The sequence below is a fragment of the Pempheris klunzingeri genome, chromosome 9 (assembly GCF_042242105.1).
Source record: "Pempheris klunzingeri isolate RE-2024b chromosome 9, fPemKlu1.hap1, whole genome shotgun sequence".
Classification (NCBI taxonomy): Eukaryota; Metazoa; Chordata; class Actinopteri; order Acropomatiformes; family Pempheridae; genus Pempheris; species Pempheris klunzingeri.
The window spans coordinates 5,548,298-5,576,162 of record NC_092020.1 but is presented as its reverse complement, the minus strand read 5'-3'; the positions used below and the strand labels follow the sequence as shown (position 1 = coordinate 5,576,162).

General features: G+C 43.0%; 1 protein-coding gene across 1 annotated transcript in view; it reads right to left on the bottom strand.

The window, feature by feature from the left end:
• gpc3 (glypican 3) overlaps window positions 1-27,371 on the bottom strand; it is a 97,636-nt gene extending 70,265 nt beyond the window's left edge. Inside the window, exons 1-2 of the mRNA XM_070837329.1 lie at window positions 27,215-27,371; window positions 19,538-19,699 (exon numbers count right to left, since the gene is read on the bottom strand). Coding sequence (XP_070693430.1) covers window positions 19,538-19,699; window positions 27,215-27,371 — 319 coding nt within the window. The remainder of the gene's footprint in view (window positions 1-19,537; window positions 19,700-27,214) is intronic.
• Between the last annotated feature and the right edge of the window lie 494 nt (window positions 27,372-27,865).

Below are 27,865 nucleotides of genomic sequence, written 5' to 3'. Positions count from 1 at the left end.
CTGCATCATCAGGCTTTAAATGATGCTCCTCACACTAACTCTCCTTTCATTTACTTTGTGATATGAAAGTGTGATTATGTTCTGGCAATTTTTATTTTGCTTGGTCTTTTTACTGAATAGAGGACTACTGCCACGCAGTCGCCATGTTTATCAGGTTCGTTGACCGTGATAGAGAGCGGTGTGAGCACAAGGTTTGCAGCGGAGATGTGTGTTTCTGAAAAGCAGCAGCCTCTCCTCAACTTCTAAATGATGTCTTCACTACAATCTCGACTGGCAGACTTCTGGGAGAGCGGCCCATGCTGAGCAATTACATGTCTGTCTGTCTGTCTGTCTGTCTACTCACAGTAAATAAAGGCACCTAATAAATCCATTAGGTAATAGTGTAGTGATTACTGCAGCCTCTGTGCCTGAATATCCTGAATACACTTCAGTTACATCAGACCAGTGACACTCAGCATGATGAAGCAGCCTGCCTGGAAAAGATTTTACCACAATGTCAACATTGGAATCTTTTCACTTGAGAAGTTTCTTTGACAGTTAATCATTGTCATAATTATGCTTGAAGATGTTTGTCAAAGCTGCTGATTATCTGTTTGACATCCTTTCACAATACTTTACTGAATATTGTGTAATTTGTATTGTGATCCGTAAAAGTTTGATTGTGTAACAGAAATATTTTGCATCATTATTACCTGCAGTAAAGGATTACAAGCAAAACTCTTTCACATCTGCATAATCAGGGTGTTCTGACCCTCCAAAATGTGAATCACCAATGTGTGGTTAAATAAAACCTTAGTGAAAGAACATGATATATTTTTGATGCTCAATACTTTTACTCAATATTTTTTCCCATGTAGCCATATCATTATCTTTATGGAAGATCTACCAAGTACTTTTACATGTTGCCCCAGCCCGTAGAATTACAAAGGACGCTAGCCACATTAGCCAACTTAGAGTTCAAAAGGCAAGCCTACAAAATAAACAGCATAAAACATGGCAAAAACTACAGCCTCCAAGCTGAAGCTGGGTCACAGACAGTCAGTATCATCCAGTCTAGACCTTGTACTGTTACTGATGCCAAGGAAGAAGTTTGGAGTGAAATACACACACAAATCAGGTATCCAGACAATTCTGCCACATTTCCATCCAAAATAAAGTAAATCCACCAGCTCTTTACTTTACCACAGACAGTGGGAGTACATGAGGACTACTGTGTTAGTTCTTGCAGCCAACAACACAACAATTTGCATGCTTTCCCCGAACCTTTGACATCTTTGTGTTGGATAGCGAGAAAATTTCATTAGATTCTCAATGGGCCATGCTGGGGGAACGGCTGAGGGCCGTGACTGTATAGAAGTGACATCCTAACCTTATGGAAGTCCTAATGGCTCGCTTTAAGGCACACTTTATGAAAACAGGCTGCTTGCATTTCTCCGTGGATTTGTTATTTTCACACTTTCACAGTATTCATATAGCACCTAGACCTGCTTTATGGTCAAAAAAGAAAAGGAAATCTTTAATTTAACCTTTTAAAGTTTTTAAGGCAAACCTATTAGCAAATAGTTTCCTTTATGTACAAATCCATGACATTAAGTATTTCTTTGGTCTCCAAGAACTCCTGCGGAATCTCAGTCTGTGTTCAACAGCTGGTAGCTAACTTTGTCTGCCGTTTGGTGATGGCACACAGTCTGCAGTGTTATCAGAGCTTTCCACTGAAAACTGTGAAATTTGTACTTTACCCCAAAAGAATTAGCTAAAAGATGCTTCATTGTGACAGAGCTGGATGGTAATTCTCTGTTGGTTTGTCACTACAAGTGATATATTTCATATAACGTGTAGTCATTTGCTCGACCCTTACAACAGGAATTAGTGCAGCTTTAGATTTACTATTCATATGTTCATCATCTTCTATATTTTCTACCAGCTCTGTCATCACCAGCCTGCTTCTCCTTCCTCTCTGCAGCTGCTACTGAGCATGTTTTCCCCTGAGTCGGTCATTAGCCCGCACTGGCACTCCTTTAAATTTTACCCTCTTAACCTCATGAGGGCATCTGCACTCGTACTGGAGTGTTGTAAGGAGATCCAGTCACCAACACACCCTTGGGTCTTGTCTGAAGTTTGCTCTGAAATGTCGTGGTTAAACCCAACACCTCTTCTGGGATTTTATCAGGGTTCGGACGGTTTCTAGTGTGTGTGTGTGTGTGTGATCTTTGCCAAGTGCTCTCAAAAAATCCTCTGCCCTTCTGAAAAATGCATGGATAAGAGTGTGGCCATTTTGTAACATTCTACCCTTTAACGCTGCGTCTAACCCTTTAAATATCTGTGAAGTAGCAGCACACCTTGCTCAAACTATGAAAATGAAAATCTGGCATGCGGTCAAATCATAAAAGCTTTTACAAATCAATAGAGAAAAGAGAAAATAAACCGTAACAACCAAATTAAAAGAGAGATGCATTCATCAGAGAGATGCAATGTCCTTCTCCCACTGTACTGAAGAATGACTCCAAGTGATTAAAGAATTTACGATGTCCTTCATTTCACTTGAATACTGGACTAACGAGAAACATTTTAAAAGCCTGTATTTCTTCACCTGTGAAACATAACAAAACACTTTCCCTTTTAGCTTCCATTTAGCTTTTTGCCAGCATTAACCCTTCACCTACACCACTGTAATTGAATGCTATCTGTGCCAAAATATAGCATACATATATACATGTGCCCATAGGCGAATGAGAAGAAGAAGAGATGGGTAGAGAAACGTGTGAAAACCAAACAAACCTGAATACGACCTACAGTATCTGCACACAGACAGACACGTGACCTGCCTCTAAACTTTCCCTGGTGCATTTGACTGTGCAGTTTTGCTCAGCAAATAAGCCCACTTAGAAAAAACAGCTTGGCATCAAACAAAAAACACAACATAAGAGCTAACAGCGTGGCATAAGGTGTGCAAATTAAGCTGCGCAAGACAAAGCTCAACATGAGAGGAAATCTGCACTGGCTGAGGGAAACTGCAGCTCTTGTTCTTTAGATTAATGGGGTGTTTCATACACACACACACACACACACACACTCATGCACATACACACACACACAAACAGACCTTTCCTTTCAGCCTGATATGGTCTCGACCATTAAGATTATGCAATCTATTTGTGTGTGTTTTGTGTTTTGAGCCTGCTCCTAGCACTGAGACAGCCGAAATGAAGCAGGGGCCAAAGCAGGACAAGAGAAGGCTGCGGTACAGAGGGAACGACAGCTTCCTGCTAACACCTGTGACAAATCCTGCTCAACTCAGGGGAACAGAAAGCCGCTGGATAGTAAGAAAATATAACAGAAGAATAAGAAAAATGATGACAAAAAGTTGGCCTAAAAGTATAAAGTGAAATCTTGTCTTTTCTAGTTCTAGTTATTCATCTGCGTGTCAGCGGTGAGGCCTCCTCAATGGTCCCGCAATTTGCACACAGCACGCTGTGATGTGCTCCCTGAATGACGAGCACGCAGAGAGGGATGGTAAACAGACAGACAGGGCAGATGGCCAGTACTTTTTTTTTTTTTTTTTATTACAGAGGTAGAGTGGGTCATCCACCAATCAGAAGATTGGCAGTTCGATCCCCGGCTCCTCCACTCCACATATCGAAATATCCTTGGGCTGAACCCAAACACTGACAGTGAACCCAAAATTGCTCTAGAAACTCTGTGTGTGTGTGTGTGTGTGTGTGTGTGTGTGTGTGAGTGAATGATTAGCTTCCTCCTGATGGCAGATTGGCAACTTGCCATCAGTGTATGAATGGAGTGGGGATTGGTAAATGTCAGAGTTAACACACTTGGCTATACAAGTACAGTCTATTTACCATCTATATTATTGACATGATGGCTGATTTGCTGGAATGTAACGAGACAGGTGTCAGGTGGTCTATTAAACAGAAAAATGGGTAAAAAGAATTTTAAATTTGCAACAGAGAGAGAAAATGACCCTCAATTCAAGGAAAGTAAGATAGCTTGTGCTTTGAATATTCATCCTACACGAAGGTTTGCAGCCCCAAAATTGTTATGCAGGACAGCTCCTGTACTCAGCTTTGGTGAGCTTAAGAGGTGCTGGTCAGTGGATTTCGTCGGCAGCTGTTCTCCTGTTTCCAGTATTTAATCTAAGCTAATAAGCTGGTGGCTGTAGTTTCATATTTATCAAACAGACACGAGTGGTATCAATCTGCTCATTGAAAATGAACAAGCATCTCACAGTGTTAAACTCTTCCTTTAATCGGCGCAAACTGTGTCAGCAGAGACAAGACAGTGAGAAATTAGGGTGAAAAGCTCTCAGCTATTAAAGCTGCATGAACTCCTGAACTCTGTGTGACTTCAGAGCAGTGATATACACATCAGGAGGATGAGGCTGGGAGTGGCACGGCCTGAGCGGGCGAAGGCTTGTCATCTTGAGAGTGGTGGGGAGGAGGCCAGAGTTTGGCCATAACAGCCATTAATCCGCCGCTATGAGGTGACAAACAACCAGTGCTGTGACACACCGGCGAGATCTTGACAGAGCAGATCACAGATACAGACATGTTTACAAATTGAAAAGGAGACGCATACGACAAAACAATGAAATCATTCACTGAGCGAGAGTGTGCACTTACCTCGTGCTGCACAAATGAAAAATAATGACAGTCACCACAGAGGCTGACAGGTAGGAAGCAATACGAAGGGGTTGTGATGGATGAGGGGGGAGAGAGCTTGGGGAGAAGACCGAGGTAGCAGTACAGCACCCATGAGAGACGGAGGGGAGGTGGTGGAGGGCAAGAGGAGTGAGTGACAGGGTGGTGCTGTCAGCTCCTCTGTGGCGCGCTCTTCAGGGGAGCCCCGGAGCGTGTTCTGTTAAGTAAACAGCTGCAGCGACGAGAGCTCCTCAAATATTAATAGGGAGTGATCCCCTCCACTCGCCTTGCTCAAACTGACAATCCCTGAAGTGGACCGCAGCGCTTGCAGAAGGGAGCAAACATACCGGCTTCCTGTAAAGCAGCGGGGGCCACCAGGGCCGTCTGCAGGACCCACCAGACAAGACAGAGCGGGGATCAACCTGGGGACACCCAGCCACGGAGAGGACCTCCCCATAGGCTGACACACAGCCCCCATGTGGCTCATTATTATCTGTGAGATCACAGGACAACATTCCAGACTGCTAAGGAAAACACACTAAAACACAGCTCATCCCCACCCTCCGCAACCTCCATCTGTGCCTCCATCAGACGGAGATGAATTATAAATGAAAGGGTGCTCAATCTGAGAGGATCGATACTAACAAGGTCCGAGTTAGTCATGACAGTTCTTCCTCGCTGTTTTTACCTCCCATCTTCCTGCCACTCTCACTACCTGAGCTGCCTCTCAGGAGGAGACAAAAAAAACAGCCGGGAGCTAAAAAGCCACGTTAACCAGGCAGAATTAACTACTTTCAGTGCCATCATTATGAAGTTAGTAAAAAAGCATTTAGAGCTGATGAGGGGAGCTGGTAAATGAACGAGACTGCTCTACCTCCTTTGATCGAGCCACCATTCCCCCACACCCACCCCATCACCTCTCCACTGACAGGCGGGCCAGGGGAATTTTCTGAGGAGGAGTAATGGAGCTTGTCAGAGAGCTCCCTGCTTCACACCACTTAGCCTCTCGTCCAGCCAGGGTGGTTGGAGATGTAGGGATATATGGGGAGGGGGGGTGGCGGTGAGGAGGTACACTACCGATGAGGCTCCGCCGGGACTCGTAGCAGACTCCTCACCACCCAAACATTTCTCCTCACATCAGTCACGCCACGCGGGCAGAGAAGCGTGCAGCAGCTCCCTCCACCACAGTGCTTTCTTTCCTTCATTAAGCTGCTCAGTTCTGACTCGCCCTTGGGCTACTGTGCCCTCTTCACACACCCCTGCTGGGCGAACATGGTGTCCTGCTTCATCAATAATTCCTAGGGTCAATCGCTTCAATAAAAACTACTCCTTCTTTATTGTTTCAAGAAGACAGGGTGAAAATGTGAAACTGCTGTACTGTTTTCAATCTGGAGAAACCGTGTGAGATCAAAGTGTGTTATATAGGATATGAAGTAGTATGACATTAACCCCAAATCTTAAAGCCACCGTGAAATAAAAAATATGCATGTGCCAAATATACGTTAAAAAACACACACCGTCACACTTTTACACCAAAAACTCTCTATTTTCTCTCCCTGTAAATCCAAATAAATGTTTTTGATGACTAATCATGAACAGCCACACCACACTTCGTCAGCTTGTGGGTCATTGAAGTGAGCACAAGTATTTCATAAAAATGAACATTTTCTGATCTTTAAGGAACTGAAGTCCTGATGTCAAATCCCTTAACGTCTGCAGCCCAACACAATGTCTTTTTTTCTTTCATTGAAGAAATTACTTTATACTAACTATTCTAAGATAACAAGCAGCAGTAATACAGCACAGAAGTTGAGACCTTTGTGATTTTAACAAAACTGAAATGATTCATCATCATCACTAAATGCATTAGTGCAGTACTTCAGTCATTGTAATAAGGCTTCTTAAGTTGTTTTTCGAACCATGTACTTCTTTTCTTAGACTCACTTCATTACATCAAGCTGTGGGCCTTTAAAGCCACAAATACACTGTTAGATAAGGTTATATCCCATGGCTTTTTAGCTAAGCTAACGGTGTGACTCTGCTTTGGTCCAGACTGAAATGTCTCAACAGCTATCAGACAGATTATCGTGACATTTTGTACAGACTTGCATCCCCACTGGAGAAACTCTAACAACTTTGAGGAGCTCTTCACCAATCGCATCACATAACTTTATTTTGTCCTATACTTGATACTCATTCATGTTTATGACAAATAAAAAACATTCCCATCAGCCTCAGCTGTATTCTGAGCTCGGCAGCTGTCAGTATGATTGCAACGAAGATGGTGAACTTGTCAGTAATCCTGGTGGACATCAGCATAATGCTGACATTAGCATTTAGCTCAGGAGATTCTAGTTTCATCCAGCTCGCTCTCTCTCAAGACTGCTCAGTGTACGTTTGGAAACCGTCTAGTTAAAAGACACCAGTGTTGACTGATGGTGTGAGAACCACGGCTTTCCATCACACGCTTAAACGTGTAATACCAGCACCACGCTGCTTCCACCTTTGCTGCTTCGAGAAGACAATAATAACTGTCACAGCAGAAAGAGGTCAGTTGGCAGGAAGGGGTAAAGACCGGTCGTATTTCAGAAGTTAGAACAATATGGATGGATATGGATATTTTTCAGGCGAGGACAGCGACCCCGTTTCAGAAGAAGTTAAATTTGGTTAATTGCTGTTACATATTTATATTGTTGTAAATAAGCCATGAGATCCCAAAGATGTTAAGATCAGCCCTCTGCCCTGCTCCACCCTGCCCTGACATAGCTGTTATGTCCGCATGGCTGAGCACAAGTTGCGTAAGCGTTTCAATATTTCATAGGGCAAAATGAAAAATGCATCTCTTTGAACTATAAGTGCATGGTTGGACTAGGAGGAAGGGGGCAAGTTGGCAGGGTCGTGAGGTGAAGGAAGAACTTTGAAAACGGAGGAGGAGCAGAAATAAATGGGTCACTTCTCAGCGCAGCTACAGTCTTATAATCTTCCTATTCAGGGAAGCTCTGTGCTGATATTATGAGACTGCAACCTGAATTAGGTTAAAAAACTTAGACCTGTGTGTGAACTGACTGCAGACTGCACTTTGCCATAGCTGAGGATGCTTTTCATAAACAACGAGACCTTGAAGATTAATTCTGGAGCAGGTGTCCCATGCCACAACCTGCCAAACGTGGTGCACAAAGAAAAAAGATTGACAAGCAAACACCTTCAGGTCTTGCTAGGGTTGCCCCCACAGAGCTGAACTCAAATAACTTCAGATTGAGGGAGTGATGGCTTTGAGTAAAAGGGAGAGGGAACTTTTTCAGCCACAACACATGAGCTGTAAAAGCTTTAGATTTATACTGAGTGTGCCTTCCCTCGAGTGAGGATAAATATAAACAAAGTGACATCTAAGAATAGCCTCCATTTGGATTAATATGAAGACAAATGTGTTCTTTCTCAAGCACGGCTCATTAATAGATGTGGCCGTTCAAATGTGATGTTGCGTTTGCATTGATTTAGTTCACAGAAACAGCTTTGATTAAATAGGACTGTGGGCATTTCTGAAAAACAGATTTGTATCATCCATTAAGTGGAAAAAAGGTCTGACATGATGTATGGAGACGCTGGCCGATTCATTTAGAGGAGCTCATTAGCTCACTACGAGATGTGTTCATGTCAATATGCTGCTTTCACTCCTCTCCCGTTTCTTTCCCTTCCCTTTTCTTTATTTCATTTGCTTTTCTCTCCTATCGTTTTCATTTAACTTCCTTTCCTCTCCTCTCCTCTCTCCTTTTCCCTTCTCCGATATCTCCTCTCTCCTCCTTCCCTCCTGTCCTCTCCTCTCCCTTCTCCTCCTTCCCTCCTGTCCTCTCCTCTCCCTTCTCCTCCTTTCCTCCCTCCTCTCCTTTTCCCTTCTCTCATATCTCCTCTCTCCTCCTTTCCTCTCCTCTCCTCTCCTCCCTGCTCTTCTCCCCTCAGCTCCTCTCCATCGCGGCCGATGCACCAGTCGCCAGGCGTTGAGAGAAACAAAGGCTCCTTCTCTCAGCTGGAGCTGGGAGGAGCTGTCAGTCCCTTCAGCTCCGTTTGATGATAGCATTTCAAATGACACTTTGATCCTCACTCCACACTGTTTGTTTTTCCTCTATGATGAAATTCAGCCTGAGAGGCGTGCAACAGGGCACATCATTAAAATGTGGCTCAAACACAAGAGTGCCACGCTCGTCCCTAGAAACCACTCCTGACAATTTTCTGACATATCAGTGTAAAGAACACGACAGGGTAGGTGGCGAAGGAATTGTAGGGATGAACAGAAATTATGTGTTCTCCCTGCAGATAACGCTCTGCAGAGGTGACACCAATGCTGAATCAAAACTCGGGTCTTTTTGTAAAGACTGAACGAGAATGAATCTAATGAGGCAGATCTGTCAGAACTAAGTGTCGTCTGTGGTCTGAGACGACTAGAGCGCCAATTCCTGCATTCAAGCTAGAGAAAATGAGGAGTTGAGAACATTTGGAGATAGAACTACTTTGAAAAACTTCAGTTCAAATGCATGAAAGGTTTTCTTTGTCAACCAAGACATTGTTGTTCATAAGAAAACATTCAAGGACAAAAGGAAGTACATGAACTGACAAAAAAACGCATTCACACATTTTAAAGGTCTTTCATTCATTTCTAAAGTCGTTTAAAAGCAACGCTAACTAATCCTGCTCTCCGCAGGTCTTTCTTGAGTGAATATTAACATAATAGACCGACTCTTAATCTCGGTGGAGAAATCAGCCTTTGTTTAAGAATAATGATGGAAATGCGTAAGATGAGCGGCCTGAAGTGTAAATCTGAAAGACTTGGGTCTATTCTTTCTGGGGTGATAATTCTGCTATTGAAGATTTCCAGAGTCACAGCTGAAATAATATGCAAATATCCACCCCATGGGGAGCAGACCAGCTGACATATTATCAGCAGAGAGGCAGACGTCGCATTTTTGGGTTTGAGTGTGGTCAATTCAATAGACGGAGACACGAGTAAAAAGGTGTACTGCGAAGCACACGAGGCAAAAAGAGCACTTTTAACCGGATGCCAGCCCTGTTGGGGAAAGGATGCTGAGGCCTCCTGCTGAGACAGGAGCGCCTGGCAACCTACATAAAGCCCGGAGAGATAAGACAGACAGTTTAGAAAGCCAAACAATGGAAAACGAAAGCATCTAAAAATGAAAACAAAGGTTTATCTGTGTGGAGAAAAAATGAAATGATTTCCAGGAAGAGGTGTATTCATGCTCAGCTCTTTCAACAACCTCTAAGTGGCCTAAACTGAGCGAGCCACAGCAGTTATTATTCAACTCTTTCATTCTGGTTTCCCCAGGTGAGTTACTTCTGCACAAGTTTAAGCATTTCAGAACCTCTGGGTCGGGACCAAACACATTTTAGTAGCCCTGGACATTCAAATGGGTCTAAGAAGATCTCGAAGATGGACATTCACTCATTCATTTCTAATAACAATAGGAATTAAAAAAAAAAAAATCAAGCCAAAATATCCGGATACAGCTGCTGCCATGTTGCGATGGTGTCATAATTTGGAACCAGAGTGTGTGTAGTAGTGATCCTGTAAACACTACTACACACACTCTGGCTCAGTCAGGTTAGAGTTGTCTGTCAATCATGATGTTTCAACCCCTTTTTATAGCATTAAATAACTAAAGTAATACATATTGATCTGAAAACTGAGCACTTGAACATACATCAGCACGGTAAGAACTACCTAAAAGGACTGTCACTTCTTTTTTAATATTGCAACATGGGTAAAACTTAAAATTGATCTATAATAATCAGTTTGAATTCATAATTCTGTGTTTTCATACCGTTTACTGCAGTCCAGCATGGAGCTTTCTTGAATTATGGCCCCTGTAGTTCAATAAACTAGTTGAGTGTTTCCCAGTCCTGGTCCTCTGTCCTGCATGTTTTAGTTTCTCTGCTGATTCGCACCTGATTCAAATGAACGGGTCGTTATCAGGCTTCTGCAGAGCTTAATGATGAGCTGGTCATTTGAATCAGGTGCGCTGGAGCAGGGAAACACCTAAGATATGTAGGGCAGTGGGTCCCCAGGACCAGGATTGTGAACACTGAACTAGGAGATTGTTGTCTTCAAATGGAGAAAACTAACAAGTCAAGCTGAGCTCATAATCATGACACTAAACCAGCTGAGAAGTAACAATGGAGCCAATCCTACAGACAAAATCATGCTTACAGGTAAGGCTGTCTTTGTATCATGCAAATGCCTCAGAGTAACGTCACTTTGTCACTTAAGTGAGGCAGAGAAGGCAGTGCAAGTTAACCGTCATTTCTTGTATTTTAGGATAAGCTATGTGGGTTGTGTTCTAATTAATCCAAGTAAATAACAACTCAGTTTAACGTTGTTTTACCTGATGAAAATGACCCTAACATTCAGATAGAGTCAGTGACAATCCACGGCTACAATATTCACTCCTTTGTCCTACCTGACAACCTACCACATTCTACTTCCAAAGTCCGTCCAAAAAGAAGCTGTGGCTTGATGAGGACTGGGGTGTGGCAGAGGACAAAGGAAAGACAGCCAAGAAAGATCACCAGGCCATGCAGTCACCACATCATGCAGGTTTTTCCTTTTTTGGTACAATGAAAATGTTGCTTACAAATATGTAGAAAAAGTGCAAAATCCTAGTTAAATAGAACTTCAAGAGGAAACTAAGACTTGGGCAAATTCTTAACAAGAAACATGCACCATGTGACATCAGTTCAAACAAGACTTCAAATAACCGCTGGCATAAAACATCTCTTAGTAACACTGAATTATTAGCTTTCTTATTTTCTTGCAGAGCAGTGGCTGTTATGAAGCTGCAAACATCTGTTTAGACAATTACTTACGACATTGCAACATATTACGAGTCAACGCACATATTTTTTTGTGTGTACGGCTTACAATAAAACTCTTTTAACACATCCATATTATCTGCTTCCGGTTTTTCTTGCTCAGTGTAAAAACCGTGAAGCAGCAGGACTCGTGAGATTCTACATAGAGACTCGTGCCTGACATGAAGAAGTGGCACAAAACACACATTACATTCACATTCAAACCATGTCATCTTAATTCAGTGGCAAACTGCGCCCACACATCTATTTTATTTTTGCCTCTGGTGATTCACTGTTTCGTATTAGACTGTCTCCACAAACACACTGGGTAATGAGAGGAAATACTAAGAAGGGCGGCATCACTGGTGCATTTGCTCTACCTGGATGTTTCAGTGCTTATGTGTCTATTTTTTTCCTCAGGCTCACAAACACTGAAATATTTTCTCAGGCTGCTGAGAGACAGAGAGCGAGAGAGAGAGAGACCTAAAGCAGTGTAATACTGAGAATTCTGCATTATTAAATATCAATCTGTACAACAGTTTACCAACCCAGCAGAGTGCTAAAAAAGTCCCAAAAATCTCATTACAAGCAAACTAAGAAGTGACGCATAATGATAAAACACAGCAATTAAGTGAAAATCAAATTACAAGTTGATAGAAAAAGATGTGGTAATGGCTGGTGTACCCCATCGTGTCTGGTAAACGATGCTCGAAGGAGCCCATTGGACACAGCAAAACTGCCTCTGCTCATCATTAAGTTATTAGATTAGCCTGGGGCAGCTAGTAAACAACTTCAGACATCTCGCAGCAGGCATACATCCCACCAGTCCTCGCTGTTATTGGATTACTCCGGGAAACTTCTCCAGAAGACAAAATGACTCCATGGAGAGCGTGAGGCAGGGGATGATTTTTGGAAAGCGAATGATGGGAAGAACAGAGGAAAGGCCAGCTCAGGCCAGCCTCCTGGAGCACTCTGGATCGAGCGGATAGCTAACGAGCGGGAGACAGGGGATTGATGCAGAGGGCAGTGAGATCTGATTTTGATTATTGGCTGCTGGATGGAGAGGCAGCACAGGCCTGCCAGGTTCTGCATCATCTGCCTCCTGCCACATCTCGTTTGGGTTACTGGCAAGGCGAATGTCCATTCAGCACTATCGGAGACAAATGAGGGCAAACTCCTCTCAAGGTCAACAACCACCTCCACCAGGGCCACAGGAGGTCTGCCATTCTAATTCCTTATACACTTAGAGTAATTAAAACCCATCCAGAAGAAGCGGGGGAAGTCGATGGAATTTTTTGAGACTGCTAATGAGATGCTAATTTGTTGGCCCGCTAGGAATGAGGTATGAGAAACTCAAGGACACAAAAGATTTATTCACACTCCTCGTGAGTGAACTTTTTAAATGGTGGTGTGTGACTGATCCATCGGACTGATCCATTGGCCTCATCGCCTGCTGGACTCTTTATTAGATTGTTTGTTCGCTTACACTTGTTTATTTCCGTGAACTTTGTAAAGCACTGTGATACAACTCTGTTGTGATATTGGGCTATACAAAATAAATTGAATTGAATTGTGAGGGTCCTCGCAGATATCCCATAAGTTTGTTGCACACCTCAGGTTGTCCGGTGTCTTTGTGTTCGATAAAAAGATATGAGCATTCTTTCAAGCTCCTTCCAAACTCCCAGCTCATTTACAGAGCATCACCCCTGTGAGTTCAGAGTAAAGTGGAGAAAGATCCCCTGCCTCGGAGCAACGAGTGAAGCCACATACAGATCGCCCTCATGCTGCCTGAAAGTAGTCCAAGGCAGACCTGTTTTCGTACACCCCACTGTGCCAGCCTTCTATGGACTCATTGAGTCATTTCAGGAGCACCAGGCTAGCTGTCCCACTTTTTTCTGCAGATATCACACAGACTCTCTGATATCTGCACACACACACACTCTCGCTGCTCAACTTTCCTCCCCACATCTTTGACTTCATAAGCAATCGGGCCAATCCTGTCCTCTCATGTTTATTAATTGGGTTTGCTCTTTGGACTTGAGTGTGACTCCCCTCTGGGTGACGACTGTTCCTCGGGCTGCAGTGGAGCATCGAGCTGTGATGAAACTGAGCAGACAGCAGCCTGATCTTGTCCTCTCCACCAGCACTGCAGTCAGGGGAGACTCGTTTTCTGATGTGTGATTTTACACAAGCGCTGAACAACAAAAACATACCCAGATCCTGCCTGCACTGCAGCTCAGTGGCTTTCAATGCCTACGCAGTGATAACCTCAACAAATCCTTTTCAAAAAGTTAAATAAAAGCTTGTCTCATTAACAAAAGAGGATAATCTAATTCCTAATCTGCGGGCTCGGGCTCAGACTGAGCATCACAACAGGAGCAGCAGAGCCACTCTGAAGGACACACGCTGGGGAAATAACAACAATTAGAGCTGCCAATCACTGAAAATGCCAGAAGATGCTGTTGGATGAGTTTCTGCTTGATCGGGCAGTTATACAGGGCATACAGACAGAGAGGGTGGGTGAGAGAGAGGGGATGACATGAGATGTGCAATATAATCACATCCCAAAGTAATAAATCTGTGCTTAATTCAAATCTGTGCTTAGAGTAGAGTTTAGCTCAGACCTCAACACACACACACATTCACTTTTTGGTATCTTTGTAATAAGAGCACTAAGTGGAAAATCCCTGAAAACAATGAATTAGCCGAGCAGCATAAAATTCACTGACAAACTTTTCATAGTTTATAAGTCGTATATCAAGTAAAAATGCTAAACATTTTTTCTGTTCCATATCATTGTAAATTGAATACCGTCCGAATTTTCCACTAATAGTTGTAAAACAATTACACTCGTAGTTTTCCTATATGTCCAACAATAGATCTGTTTTGAAAGATTACATTTTCTATCAACATAATTGAATGAAAGTATCAGCTAAGTTTTAAAATGTTGATATTGAACATATTTGCAAAAGGTGCACATACACTACTCACAAAAAGTTAGGGATATTCGACTTTCAGGTGAAATATATGGAAAATGTAAAAAGTGAATGCTACAGTGATATTATATCATGAAAGCAGGGCATTTAAGTAGAAGCATGCACTGGTAATTTCTTCATTTTAAACAATGTATTGAAAGAAAAGCTAACAACAGTGGTAGGTATACCACAACAAAAAAATTTTCAGTGTCTCAATAAATTGGGATGTGGCCAAAGGACGTCCACTCCTCTCCTTTCTGTGACTCTTCCAGTCTCTCTGTATCACTGTTACAACCTCCTGATGACACTCTGTGACCCTCTAAGCTCAGTGAACACCTCCTTCTGAGGACTTCCTGTTTGAAGCCTTGCAATGGTGAGGTGCTGCTGATCAATAGTTAGGTGTCGTCTTGGTCTCATCATGTCAGAATGTGAACAGCATGATGAGGAGGACTGTTTAAATACCAATTCTAACTGAACCAGGAAATTTATTGGTTGATTCATGTTCATTCAGAACAGCAACTTGTGCAAAAAGTACTGAAACACTGAACAGTTGGACATGTGCATTCAAAGGTTTAGAGAAGGTCACATTAAGTTCACCTGGAAAGGTTAGAATGCATTTTAGGTTCATCCTGAAATTTCACCTGAAAGCCAAATATCCCTAACTAATCCAGGCAAACAAATTAGTGGTAAATAAATAAATGTAATTTCAGTAAACAGTAAATTCGGACCTTTGCGATGGGTATTTTTCATTGTCTAGATTAAATGCTTTAAACTTCTCTATTCTTCTCAGAATCTTAGACCAAAACAAATCTGTGCCCCCGCCTCCATTCCCCCTTGCATCTCTACAGCCCAGTTGCTCAGTCATTCTCATTTGTTGTGTGACCGCCTCTCTCAGTTTTTGTGCTACTGTGTTAGCTCAGTAGCTTGGCTGAGACTGTCGCTGGGCAGCTGCTCAGACTCATTTTTCGTTTCCCTGTGATATGGGTTTACTCACTTGACGATTCATGGACTCGCATGACTGCCATCCATAAGACCAAACCAAAGGACAGAGAGGCTCGGATGACAACACAGTTCACCATTACTCTACTTTATCTTTACACACCAAATAGTTGTTTCATGTTATATTGATGTTATGAATGGGTAAAACTCCAAAAATTGGATCCTACACTTCCCATATTGCAACTCAACATCTCTTCACCTCCAAAGTGAGGACTCGCTGCTTGTTAAACTACAATGTTTTGTTTTCTACAGATTTTACGCTGTGAACATTACTAAGTGTGAATGTAGAGGCTTAATTTAAGTAATATAATTATTTCTCTCGTGTGTAATAAGTAAGGAGTAATTGATAACCGTGGCAATGCTCCCAACGAAAAGTAAACTGACCCAAATGTGTAAAATCAGTGTAGAGCTCATGGGCACTCTTATGTCACCGCTACCACAGTCCTCTCTCCAGAGCGTTGACTGAAAACTCTGCAATAAATTTCATGTTTTATCAAGTTTTCTCAAGGCTGCTCAATGACGTGCAGCATCACATACTAATACACTCTTGAGAAATATTGCACTCCATAATTTATTTTCTAAATTAAATTCTCAGCATGCACAAGATCAGCTTCTCATTTTAAAAGATTAGATTTAAAAATGAGCATCCTGTACAGGTTTACAGACTCATTTTGAACCGACAACATCGGACCATTGAGTACAAAACAATCACTGTATGCGGGGGAAAATGGTGCTATGATCTCGTTAATGCGAATCAAAATGAAATCCAAGAGTCTGTCACGTATCAGAGTGGATGCTGCAGTTTATCCATTACGTCGTATTACCCTGGTATAAGATAAAGAGATCAGCTAAGGCTCATTAGATTGTCAAATGGCATACAAGATATTCTGCACAAGAGGCACGCATCATTAGAAATTCCTAATGCCTTACCTATTTCCTGGTATTGATCTTGAAGAAGCCTAATGTTAAAGCAGCCTGTCATCTTACTGCTTAAAAGACAAAGATAGACAGAGCCATTACTTTTTCTATTGTTTGGAGAGGTTGACTTCAAAAGGGTGAAAACCTCTGGTGTAGTCTGAGGCTTGGGAAAGCGGAGCAGGGCAGGTGGAGCCCGAAGGAGAGGGGGATGCAGGGATAGAGAGAGCACTCTGAGATGGGAGATAGAGGAGTGGAGAGGGGAAGCCCTTTGATCTCTGGCAAGAGTGAGCGCTGAAGAAAAGAGATGGAGAGCGGCAAAGAAGATTGCAAACAAGGCATGCACTCAATTCCCAATAGTGGGACGAGCGCAAGAGGAGGAGACAGACGGAGAGGGAGAAAGAAAAGTCAAGTAGATTGAGAGAGACAGAGATGGAAAGAGAGGATGACAGGGTGGCAGAGAGAGAGAGAGAGATGGAGAAGAAAAAAGGAGAGGGGAGAGAAATGAAGTAGAGGGAAAGACCAGGATGTTAAAAGGATTTCAGTGCGGGGCTGTTTGGGGAGTTCTCTCAAGCCCTATGCTAAAGCAATTAGTATTGAACCCCTTCTAGGAAAGTGCAGCCTAACCACAGCAGCAGTCTCTAACATAGTTAGAGTGTAACAACCAAGTCAAGCAAACCCCATGGTCCCCATTAAACCCCAAGTTTTAATTGGCATGTCAGGATGGTGTTGCGTTTCACAACCAATGAGTGTGCGGTCTCAGAAAAGTTGGCCCAGTGAGTCTGCAGATCCCACTCCTAGTGGAAACCCCGAGACAGTAAACAGAGCTGCTGTGCTGGATTGAAAAGGCCTGTGGAGCGTGATAACGAAAGCTTCACATTAAATGCAAAAGGGATATTTCAAAACAACTGTTGCTAATGTGGCTGCGCTGTGAAGGGAAAGTTGTTTACGCCTCAGTTGAAACCAGGTCTTAAAGTTTCCCACCATTACTTCAAATTCATGCTTTTCTTTAAAGTGTAAGAATGTAACTTAAGCTGTAAAGTAGAAATTACAAGTTAATCATAAATGCTAATATACAGAGTAAAAGTAGCGCAAGTAAAGAGGAGTAGAGCTTCAGTCATGCAGCATCACTATGTTTGCTAACATTAGCCACCATAAGCTGGCGGTCATACCAGACCGTGTGAGGCTGTAGCACCAAAACACCTGAGGGTGCTGAACTGAGCAGGAGTGCGATTCGTTGTGTAAGAATCAAACTTCTCACCTGCAAGAGGACAGCCCTTTTTGTCCTTTAACAGGGCAGCTGAGCCTTAAATGTTTTGGAATCTATTCATTTTCTTGTGGACAATTAATAACCTCTGCAAAGAAAGCATCGGCTGTGTGTCAGATCCACTGTTTTGGCAACCTTACTTTCACTGATTTATTTTACTGGATTGTTTTTTTTTTTTAATAGTACCAATGTACATTAATAAACATCACTGTTTAGCTGTTTTTTGTTTAGCATTTTGAGAAACATGTTCATCCATTTTCTTACAGAGAGTTTCATGAGACAGTTAATTCCACATTTATGCCTGTACAGCAAGTAGGAATTGACAGCCGCTTATCTTAGCATTGCTCTTCAATAGTAACAAAATTTGACACAGGGTTTGCTAAGCAGAGGAAGGCTGTACTAACCGTCTGTTGGCTCTAGCTTCATATCTACCTTACAAATTCTTATGTATCAATCAGTTGTGGTCAAACCACAAGTGCTCAAATGTTCTGCAGAACTGTGACTGGCATATTACTATACATGAGTTATGATATTATACTGATGCATTAATGTGAAAGCAGCATTTTAGTGTTACAGCTGGTTGAGGTGGATCCAGTGTTAACTACTTGGCATACACCAAGGGGTTGGCCTCCTCCAAAGGGTCATCAGAAAAATCATTGGGGTTGCGAGTTGCTTAATGGAAGAGGAAAGAAAAACAACAACAAAAAAGTTCTAATACATAAACTTACATTCCTTTTTTTTTTTTTTTTTTGTAACATCTTTGCTGTTATTTATGAAATATTGGATGGTTTGAGCTCTCTGGACTTCGAGCAGTTGTTTGAATGAAAACATGTAAGAAGTTAAAAGGGGGAATGTCTGTCTGCTTCCTTTTTTTTGTAAAATCTTATTCTGAAAAGTAAAATAAAATAAATTCAGTGGAGTCAAAACTACAGTATGTCCCTCTGAAATGCAGTATTAAGTAGCATAAAAACTTGCGTAGTAAAGCAAGTGCTGTTACCTATAAAGGGTACTTTCGTGCAGTACTAACACCAAAGTTAATAAGCGTAGATCCCAAGATGTCAGACTATCCACATAATAGAATTATCTGTGGCGAGTAAATTAAAGTAAATACACATGTGCTCCATTATACACCTACATGGTATCAGCTGGGATTATATTTTGACTCCAGAGTTGCTTCAGTTCTTTAAAGCAACAACTCATCGTGTCTAACATTTGACAATGTTAGACACAGTGGTTCCTGCTGACTTTTGTCATATATCCGCTCCCACCATCAGACCAGGTGTCATTTCACTGTTCACTCATTCTCTCTCAGAAATCACCTGCTTCCTGTACCTTCATCCGCTTGAAGCTCTCTGTCTCCAGGTCGCTTGAGTCATTTTCTCCGTTAGCTTTCTGTTAGCTAGTACCAGTCATCCCGTTCCGTCTCCTGTGACCCCTCTCATCTGCGAGTGCCCTCCAGGACCACTGCTGACTGGTGTTTTTTCACTCTGTGAATAACAGCCATCACTGACTGCAGTGCGCCAAAATCTCAGGAGGCTGTCACTTCCTGGAACAGCATGTCTGGCACCGACAAGCACACTACATCTAAAGTCACTTTAACCACATGTCTCTGCCTTTCGAACATTTAGTATAGCAGCAGCTGAACGTCTCATCCCTGTCTGCGAGCATTATGCTTCTGCTTTATTTATGTCTGACTCACCGTCTGGAGGAGTGAGCTGCTGACGTGAACAGGGGATCGGCGCCAAGAAAGTGGATACTGACTGTCTTGATTTGAGGATGTCAATTATCGGCTTGAAAACGCAATGGTTTTTTTCTCGGTGCTCCTTGAAGGAAAAATATCTCTCTCTGTTTGAATCAGTGCCACTGCTTACCTTGGAATATGGCGGCGTTCTGGATGATAAGACGCTTGAGTTGGGCGCTGACAACCTGCAGACCAGACTCCATGTTGCTGCGTGCGGCTACCTGATACCGCTCCTCCATCTTCTTGGAACAGCAGGTCGGGCCTTTGGTTTGGCAAACCTGCAGATCCGCACCTGGCAGGAAATCAGCGGAGACAGAGACAGGAGACTGGATGAGCAGAGGGAAGGAAGGGGCTCCTGAGCCACTTTTGTTTAATTTTCACAGGACTGAAGCCTCTTGCTTCTCAGGGAAAAAAACAGCTGCATCATCTGCATGCTATACACAACAAACACTATATATAACGGGTACTGCAGCCTTAATGAGGGTGTGATCATTATGTAGAGGGTGTGTTATTTAGCTGAAGTGAAAAATAAATTGCGGCTAAAAATGAGTCATCTTGATGCACATTCAAGCAATACACCAGTGCTATGTTGTTCTCCTCAGAGATCAATTTGGTCAACAGAAACTTTCCCACCCCTCTAGGGTACACTTTTCACACCGAAGAACAAATAAAGTACTTTTTAGTCGCTAGGATGAGAGACAGGAGCAGTTCAGCGTGCAGGCGAACAAACCATGAGATCAGACTGCTTTCACTATGTATGACATTGAAAAAAAAGCAGCCATGAGTAAGATTGAAGTCCATAAAATAACATTTCTGCACCTGACCGCTGACACAACAAGTTGTTTACACTGATGAGAAATAATTGGATTTGTAAGACAGCGAAAGAAACACTACGGTGACAGACATGTGTTAGTGAGGCTATGTAGCCATACACAGCTGTGCCACATACAAAAAACTAATTAAATTTGAAAAAGTTCCAGTGAGGAGGAAGATAAAGATTACAAGGTCAGAATTCTGTCTGATCAAGGATAGCGAAGGTGCCTCAGCTGCTACATCAGTGATGGTGAATGAGCTGCATCTTTGTGTGATAATACTCTGAAGGAAATCTTTCACAAAGAGACATTCTGCCTCGTATTATTACACGCACATGTCCCTACCACCACAATACTGCAGTAATGTTGTGAGACATTAAGAGATAATAGTGTATTTCAAACTCACATGGGGTTTTAACAATGATTGTACATCAAAACATCTCTATTGAGAAAAGTGGAAAATGCACTTTCTATAGACAAGCTATAAATCTCCAGCCTATTCCCAAACCACACTTCTAAAATGATGCACATGCAAGACATAAATAGGACACAACCATCTGATGCTTAAATACAAAGAGGAGTTCCCTCTCCTTAGTGCTGCCTCCTCTCCCTTCGTCCCATGTGGCTGTTGAAAGCTTCGGGTGAGGCTGCAGTCGTAACGTGCGAAGCTGCGTCGAGGAGTTGTCTGCAGGATCTGCTGCCTGAGAGGCATCAGTGACAAGAGCCTGATTGATGGTGTGGTAAACAAATGTCAGGGGAGTCTGCCAGCTTCAGCTGCCACTGCTCAGGGTGCGGAGGATAAAGAGACGAAAGCAGGGAGATTAATTTGGAGGGAAGGCTCCAAACGTGAATGTGTGTACTATATATATATATATATTTAATTCTATCAGAAAAGTCTTGATAACAAGCATGTCAAAAGACAGAGGAAAGGCTTTTGTCGAAACGGAGGCTTTATCTTAATATGAAAAGGGAATATTCCTATTGGTTTGAGGCTTTGTCTCTTTGTATCTTCAAACAATAGATCTTCAGAAACAAAGCTCAGACTGTAACAATGAAAACAGCAGGCATGGAGGGAAGTTAAACTAGCAGGAGATGCAGAGTGACAGTCTCGATAATTAATAAGTACTGAGGAGTCAAACAGAGAACAGCACTGGCTAACTCCCGGCTCACTCCTGACTCCCATCAGAGTTTAAGGTGTAGAGTCTAATGAGTGAAACGGGCAATAAAACTGTCACACAGCACCTTTTGTATGCAAACTGACAGGCTTAATATCTTGAATCAATACCGACAAAGGACTCCTGACAGATAAGATCAAGTTAATTTCAGACTGCAGGGGCAAAATTATTAAGCTGTCAATAGCACCATAGGTGAGGTGAGCGCGGCCGGTGCGGAGAAGAGACGGGGATTTAGCAATTATCTCCAGCAAAACAGACAGTTTCATCTGCACGTTTGTCGTTTTGCAGATGATAAATGCGTTTCATTAAAGAAGTTCCACAGCGGTGAGGAATAAGTGAAGGATTCGGCAGGAAAATGATTCCCCGTAGAGCTTCACAAATAATAAAATCACACCGTCTAAATAAAGCCTTTTCTCTGACTGACAGATCACTTGGGAATAAGCTTCCTGCTTCTCCTCTTTGCTTTAGGCTCAGCTCTCTTTCTCCTCCCCCTCTTTTTCTTATTCCTTGTCATCCCTGCATAGTTTTGTTCTGAGCTTGTTTCACTTCACCTACCTTGAGCATAATAGCTATCGGGCACTGGGAGCACCTTTCTATCAGTCTGTTATTGGTTAATTAGTCGATGCTTGCGTCCTGGTGGCCAATTCTCTCAAATAAAATGAAGAGAGACAAGGTGCAGGGCCAGGAGCAATTTAGATGTAAATTTCCCCCAACATACAATCTCAGCCCAAGGTGATGCCGTTAAATTATTACGTGCATTCAATCAATACGCTGAAATGGTTGGCCAGATAATTCAACATGCAGAGCAGCTGCAGTTTTCACGAGTGTCAAGGTCTTTGAATGGCTTTTTAAAAAGGCATTGATCGCCCTCCTGTTTGTCACAGCCTTATCCTTAGCTGCTTCTCTCATGACAGAAAGTTCCTGTCGAAATGCCACGGGTGAAAACTCCAGCAGGGGCTCAAACTCCAGCAGGGGCTCAAACGGCCCTGTGTACACACAGACGAGAGGACTCCTTCCCCTCACTTCTTTAACAAGCTCAGGGACTCCGAGCCAAGGGATTGGGGACAGCCACAAATACAGCGTGTGTCTCGTACTTTCCCAGCACCAATTAGAAAGCTATCACTATGCAACTTTAATGATGGAGACCATGGGGGAAAAACAAGTTGTATTAAGTTATAGAATATGTTAAAAGCTGTTCATTATGAGCATAAATTATACATCAACTACTAGTGTCGAGTGGAAGCATGGGGGACTCCTCAGCTTCCACTTGGGGCAAAATAAGCCAGTGTCACTTTGTAGAGACAATAAATGAAATAAAGATAGCGCAATTTACAACCAACCTAAGGAATAATAATATCATTAGCTACTGGGGATTACTATTGTTTTAAATATTTTTAGTGCTCACTGCTCTACTTTAAGTCGTTTGATGAAGCAATAATATGAAAGCTGGAAGCATGAATGTGGAAGAGCCCGATTTCTGTTTTTACAGTGTACACAAAACGTAGCGGGAGCAAACATGAGTGCCCTTTATTAAAGGAAAGCCGAGTGAAGAAAACACAAATCAGCATCTCGCTTCGGGTCAGATTGATCCACCTCTTAGCCCTGTGTCAATGAAACAGGAGGAGAGTTTGCTCTGTGTTGCTGTGCAGCTAATTACTGAGAAGTCCACATCACCTGGATGTTTATTTGGCATCCTGCTAAGAAATATCTATAAAACTAAGCTGTAAAGTATAATTGTTTCAGCTCGGAGAAAAAGAAAGGGGGAAAACTCCTTTGCAGGACCACTGCCCAGGATTTCCTGTTGAAATAAGTGGCAGCTGTCAGCTCAGCCTCCAGCAAACGAGGCTTACTCTTCCATTTAGTGAGAATCTGATGCTCCTCTCATGAATCAGGTCAGCTGCTGCTGTCAGAGATCCACCACATCCTCCGCTCAAACCACCACCGACACTGATGGAGCTGCTTTCACACTCATGTCCTGGGGTAAGTGCTCGTGCGCCTCCTGCACGTATACGATGCCACGATGGAGTGAACTGACACCCAGCCTCCATTTCACCTTCACACACTTCAACCACCCACAGCAACAGCCGCAACAAAGACATGAGTGGTACTCCTACGGCACAGTTAGGGATTGCTCTTTCATGTTTGTGCTGTAATGTTGGTTCTCTGCTCTCACTCCTTTTGAATCATGTTGGTGGAAAGAAAAACTTTAGTTTTTTGGTGTTTTGCCCCCTGGCACCACATGCAGCATTATTAGAATTCTGCTCTGCCTTCCTGCGGACATCTCTCTGAATCAGCCACCTCCCCCACACAGTATATCAGCACACCATATCAATACAGGCTACTTCACGTCTCCCCATCACACACACACACACACACACACACACACACTCAGAACACAGAAAGTGATACTTCCCTCAGACAAATCACAGCTAGCCATCGTCAACATTTAATTTCATCAATCTTTCATTTGCTGTCGGCTAGGCTTCACAGAGGCACTGGTGTTACATTAGGCTGCATGACAAGACCTCCGTCTCGCACTTACTCACCACATTTTTAGCAAGAACAAAGTTCAGAACAATTACAGAAGATGTAACTGTGACAGAAAACCTTCAACTTATTCTGTGTAAATTAATAATGAAGATATATTATGGATGAGGCGTGACCAAAAAAAAAGAAAAAAACTCATATACTAAATATATGAGATGTGATTGCAGCTCATTAAGGCAAAAGTGGAAGAGCTGATATTTATGGAAATCCTACCTAAAGTACAAGCCGTGGGCCATAACTCTGCAGGATATTACTTTTGAAATTTTTATGCATTGCTTAAAAGTTGCCTGGAATGATGATAGACATGTCAAAGTCATACCTGGATATAAAGGACAGCATAAAATGCTGGAAACATGCCTGGGAAGTTTAATATGCGTCACATTCTTTTGACAGAAAACACATTTCCAGTGAAACACTAAAATATAATCCATTTAGGAATAGAGTGTGACTTTTAAAGTTTTTCAGGATAGTGAAATATTTTCCCGTAGCAGCTCGGATGTGCACACATGGATGAGCACGCATTAAAAAAAAAAAATGTACTATTGTATATAAGGATGAATGAAATCAGTGAATGTGATCATTGTTGATGACGTGATGTTTGGTAATGCGACAGTTTTGGCACATGCACAGAAAAACAATAAATCTCTATTAGATTGTTCCAGTCGTGAGAGAAATCTGACGGGTCGCCAGATGATTAACAGAATAGGAGCAGAAAATTCATACTTGTGCCAGCCTACATTCAATTATGTTCACTTTGTCTAGACTTTCCTCTAATCTTTATTTTACCCCTGAAAACTGTCTGTGCACTACAAGGAGGGAAAAAAAATCCCTCTTTGATTAAACTGGTCAAAATACGCAACCGTAAGTACACGTCTCTTCCACTGCAGTGCTCCATCAAATGAATCACACATTTTACAAGGTTAAATACTTTTTCTCTGGATCCGCACCTCATTTTTTACAAAAATGTTGGTGCCACTGAAGAGACCGTAGTGCATGAAAGCCTTACCCTGGCACAACCAAGGCCATGTGACGTCCTCACTGCTTTTTTGGGGAGATCTTTAAAAAAAAAAAAGTCTTTCTCTCCCAACACTACAGAATCATATGGAATCACTTACTGTACTTTGCTTTTTCTCTGAGTCCAGAAATCACAACCCATTATATTTTTACTACACTCGTTCCCAAAGGAGGAATTTCAGGAATCGTTTAATATCTGCATTACGTCATCAAAACCCAGTATGTAACTCGTCCCTTCATCGCCAACTCATTTGATGGAGATGGCAAAATATGGAGGTGATCCTAAAACGTTTTATTACACCAAATAGTGGGGCGTTTTATGTTTTATATGGGCTATGCATGAACACATTTATTATGTTCATTTTGTTTGCCAAAAAGTCATGTTTTGGGTCACTTAAGGACCCAGAGGTGTAATTCTGTGTTATAAATATATCTATATAAAACTCCAAAAACAGTTTTCTGTAACAGACTAAACATGTCATCACGTTTAGAAGTTTTTCATAAAATTAGGAAACATCACACAGTATCATGATGATAAAACACTGATCATGCGTGTGGCTGGAGCTGTTAAAGTGGACTAGCATTTGCAGCACATGCATGAATTTGGTGCTTTATCATCAGCCACTCGCTGTGCAACCACCTCACTTAATAAAACCAGCAATTAATCTGCAACAGAGACGCCATGGGCATCATGGGAGTGTGTAAACCAAACTACCTCTTAACTGGCCAGGATGGATTGTCCTTTGGCTGACTAGTGAATTGATTTCCAGTCTAAGTGATGGTTCTGAGCAGCCTGATGAGCAGCTCAGACTGATTCCTCAGCAAAGGTGCACAGACAGCTGGGACGCTCTGCCTCAGATTTGGGTAAAGGGGGGGCTAAACATTTCTCTCGGCCTGCTTTTACCCTTTGGCTGGCAGATGAAGTGCTCAGTGGCCGAGGTGGAGGGTGTGTGATTAAAGATGGATGCATGGGGAAATGCAGGGCTCAGTGGTCGGAGCTGCACGCGCCCACAGATGGGAGATTAAACTGGGGTAGAGGGAGTGTGACAAAGTACGCTTCAAAGTGCAGCGCACATCTTTGCTGCTGTTTGATTTGAGGCCTTTTGTGATTCGTCGCACTCTTTCATGTTCACAGAACATTTTGTATTGTTCGTCTGTTCGTGGGGATGAGGTGTGAGAAGTGAATGCTGGGGAGTAATGGGGAGAAAACAGTTAACCTGGAGCACTTGACCGTGCTGACATGACACTAAAACACCCAATTAACAGTTGCAGCTGGCTGTGATTCAGCCACATGAGAGGGATCTCTGTTTACATACTGAATCAGGATGCATGCAACAGGCTCCAGTGGTACACAACATGCTGCGTTCTGCAAAATAAGATGAGGGATTCTAGTCAGTCCTCTCTGCCACTAACACCTGAATTATTTCCCCATCGCAGCTCAGAGTGTTTTCCTCACATCTCAAAAGTCACTCTCCTCAAAATACGTCTCCCTCCTCATCCCAGGCAGAGGCAGTGACACTTGAGCCGCAGTGAGCAACGACTATCCAGTTCGGATGATTACAAATTTGTTTTCAGGGTGGTCACAATTCATATCACACCACTAATCTATATTCTGTGACAATGTGGCTGAGGGAAGGCTGCCAAGAGACCTGCCTGTACATGACTATTAATCAGCTCTCATAAAGGAGGAGTGCTGATCTTTTTCTTTGTGTGCAGTCCATCATCCTTAAAACAAACAAAACAAAAACTAAGCTTGAACATTCAAAACAGCTCAACAGACCCCTGCGGGAAGATCATATCTGCTTCCTGTTTTACTGACCAAATCAAAGTTAGTTTTCCGGAAAGGTCACTTGGCTCATGTTTGGATCAATATTGGACTAAATCGATTCTGTAAGCTTGTTATTTAGCATTTAACTGGTGGTTAACATAATTCAACCTGCATTTTTAACAAGACTCTTTACGTGGCCGATAGATTTTCTCCAGAGCAGGTTGGTAAGTGTTCAGCCGGAGTGATGGCGAGTGTGTGTGGGTTGGCTCTCACCGTCAGGAGCCTTGAAATAAGGAGTGAAAACAAGCGCGACGGCGTTGTTGAGCTGCTGTGATGTCCTCTGAAACTGAACAGTGGGATGAATGTGAGTGTTTAAGGTCAGCGCTGGAATTGCAGGTATCTATTTCAGCCTACGGACAATCTGAGGATGCAGTCACCACACACCATGTACGTTGAGCTACCTGCACAGTCTTAAAGCTGATGGCAGTTACCTGACACCGGGGTTTCGGGGACCCACTTGGAGCCCGGATGCAGAGTGTGAAACACCGCGCGCACCTCCTGGCAGTTTGGCACCTGTCCGCCGGGCAGGGAGAACAGCTGGAGGAAGGCGCACAGAAAGAGCGCACTGTGCGCTGACGGTCCAGGCATGGCAGGCGAACAGCACTTAAAACAAACCGGACAGAATAGAGCAGCTGAGATAAACTTCAACACATTCAAAGTTACAAGGGAATCCGGCGTTCGCGCTGATGAGTTGAGGCAGCAGCTCCGGGAGCAGCTCGGATCAGCATCCTTCCGCGTTTCCCTTCCCCTCAACGGTCCGTCCGCCTGGAAAGCCGCTCAGCTGAGCCTCTTGGTGAAGCTGCTCCGGCGCTGATAAGTTATGAGTCCCTCTTCACTTGCGGCACTGACTCTCAGCTCGCTGCACATAAGAACGAGCCCCGGGTAAAAGCGCGCTCCGCCAAAAGCGCGCGCCACAACGTGAACCTGCGCGCACAGAGACCCCCCCCCCTCCTCTCGTGTTATAGTAGTAGTGCGGGCTGATACGTTGGCCCCGTGTGTGTGTGCGCGCGCAGGGATGGAGCTGTATGGAGGGGAGTGATGCGGTGCACGAGCTGCTGTTTAAGATGAATGTTACAGGATGC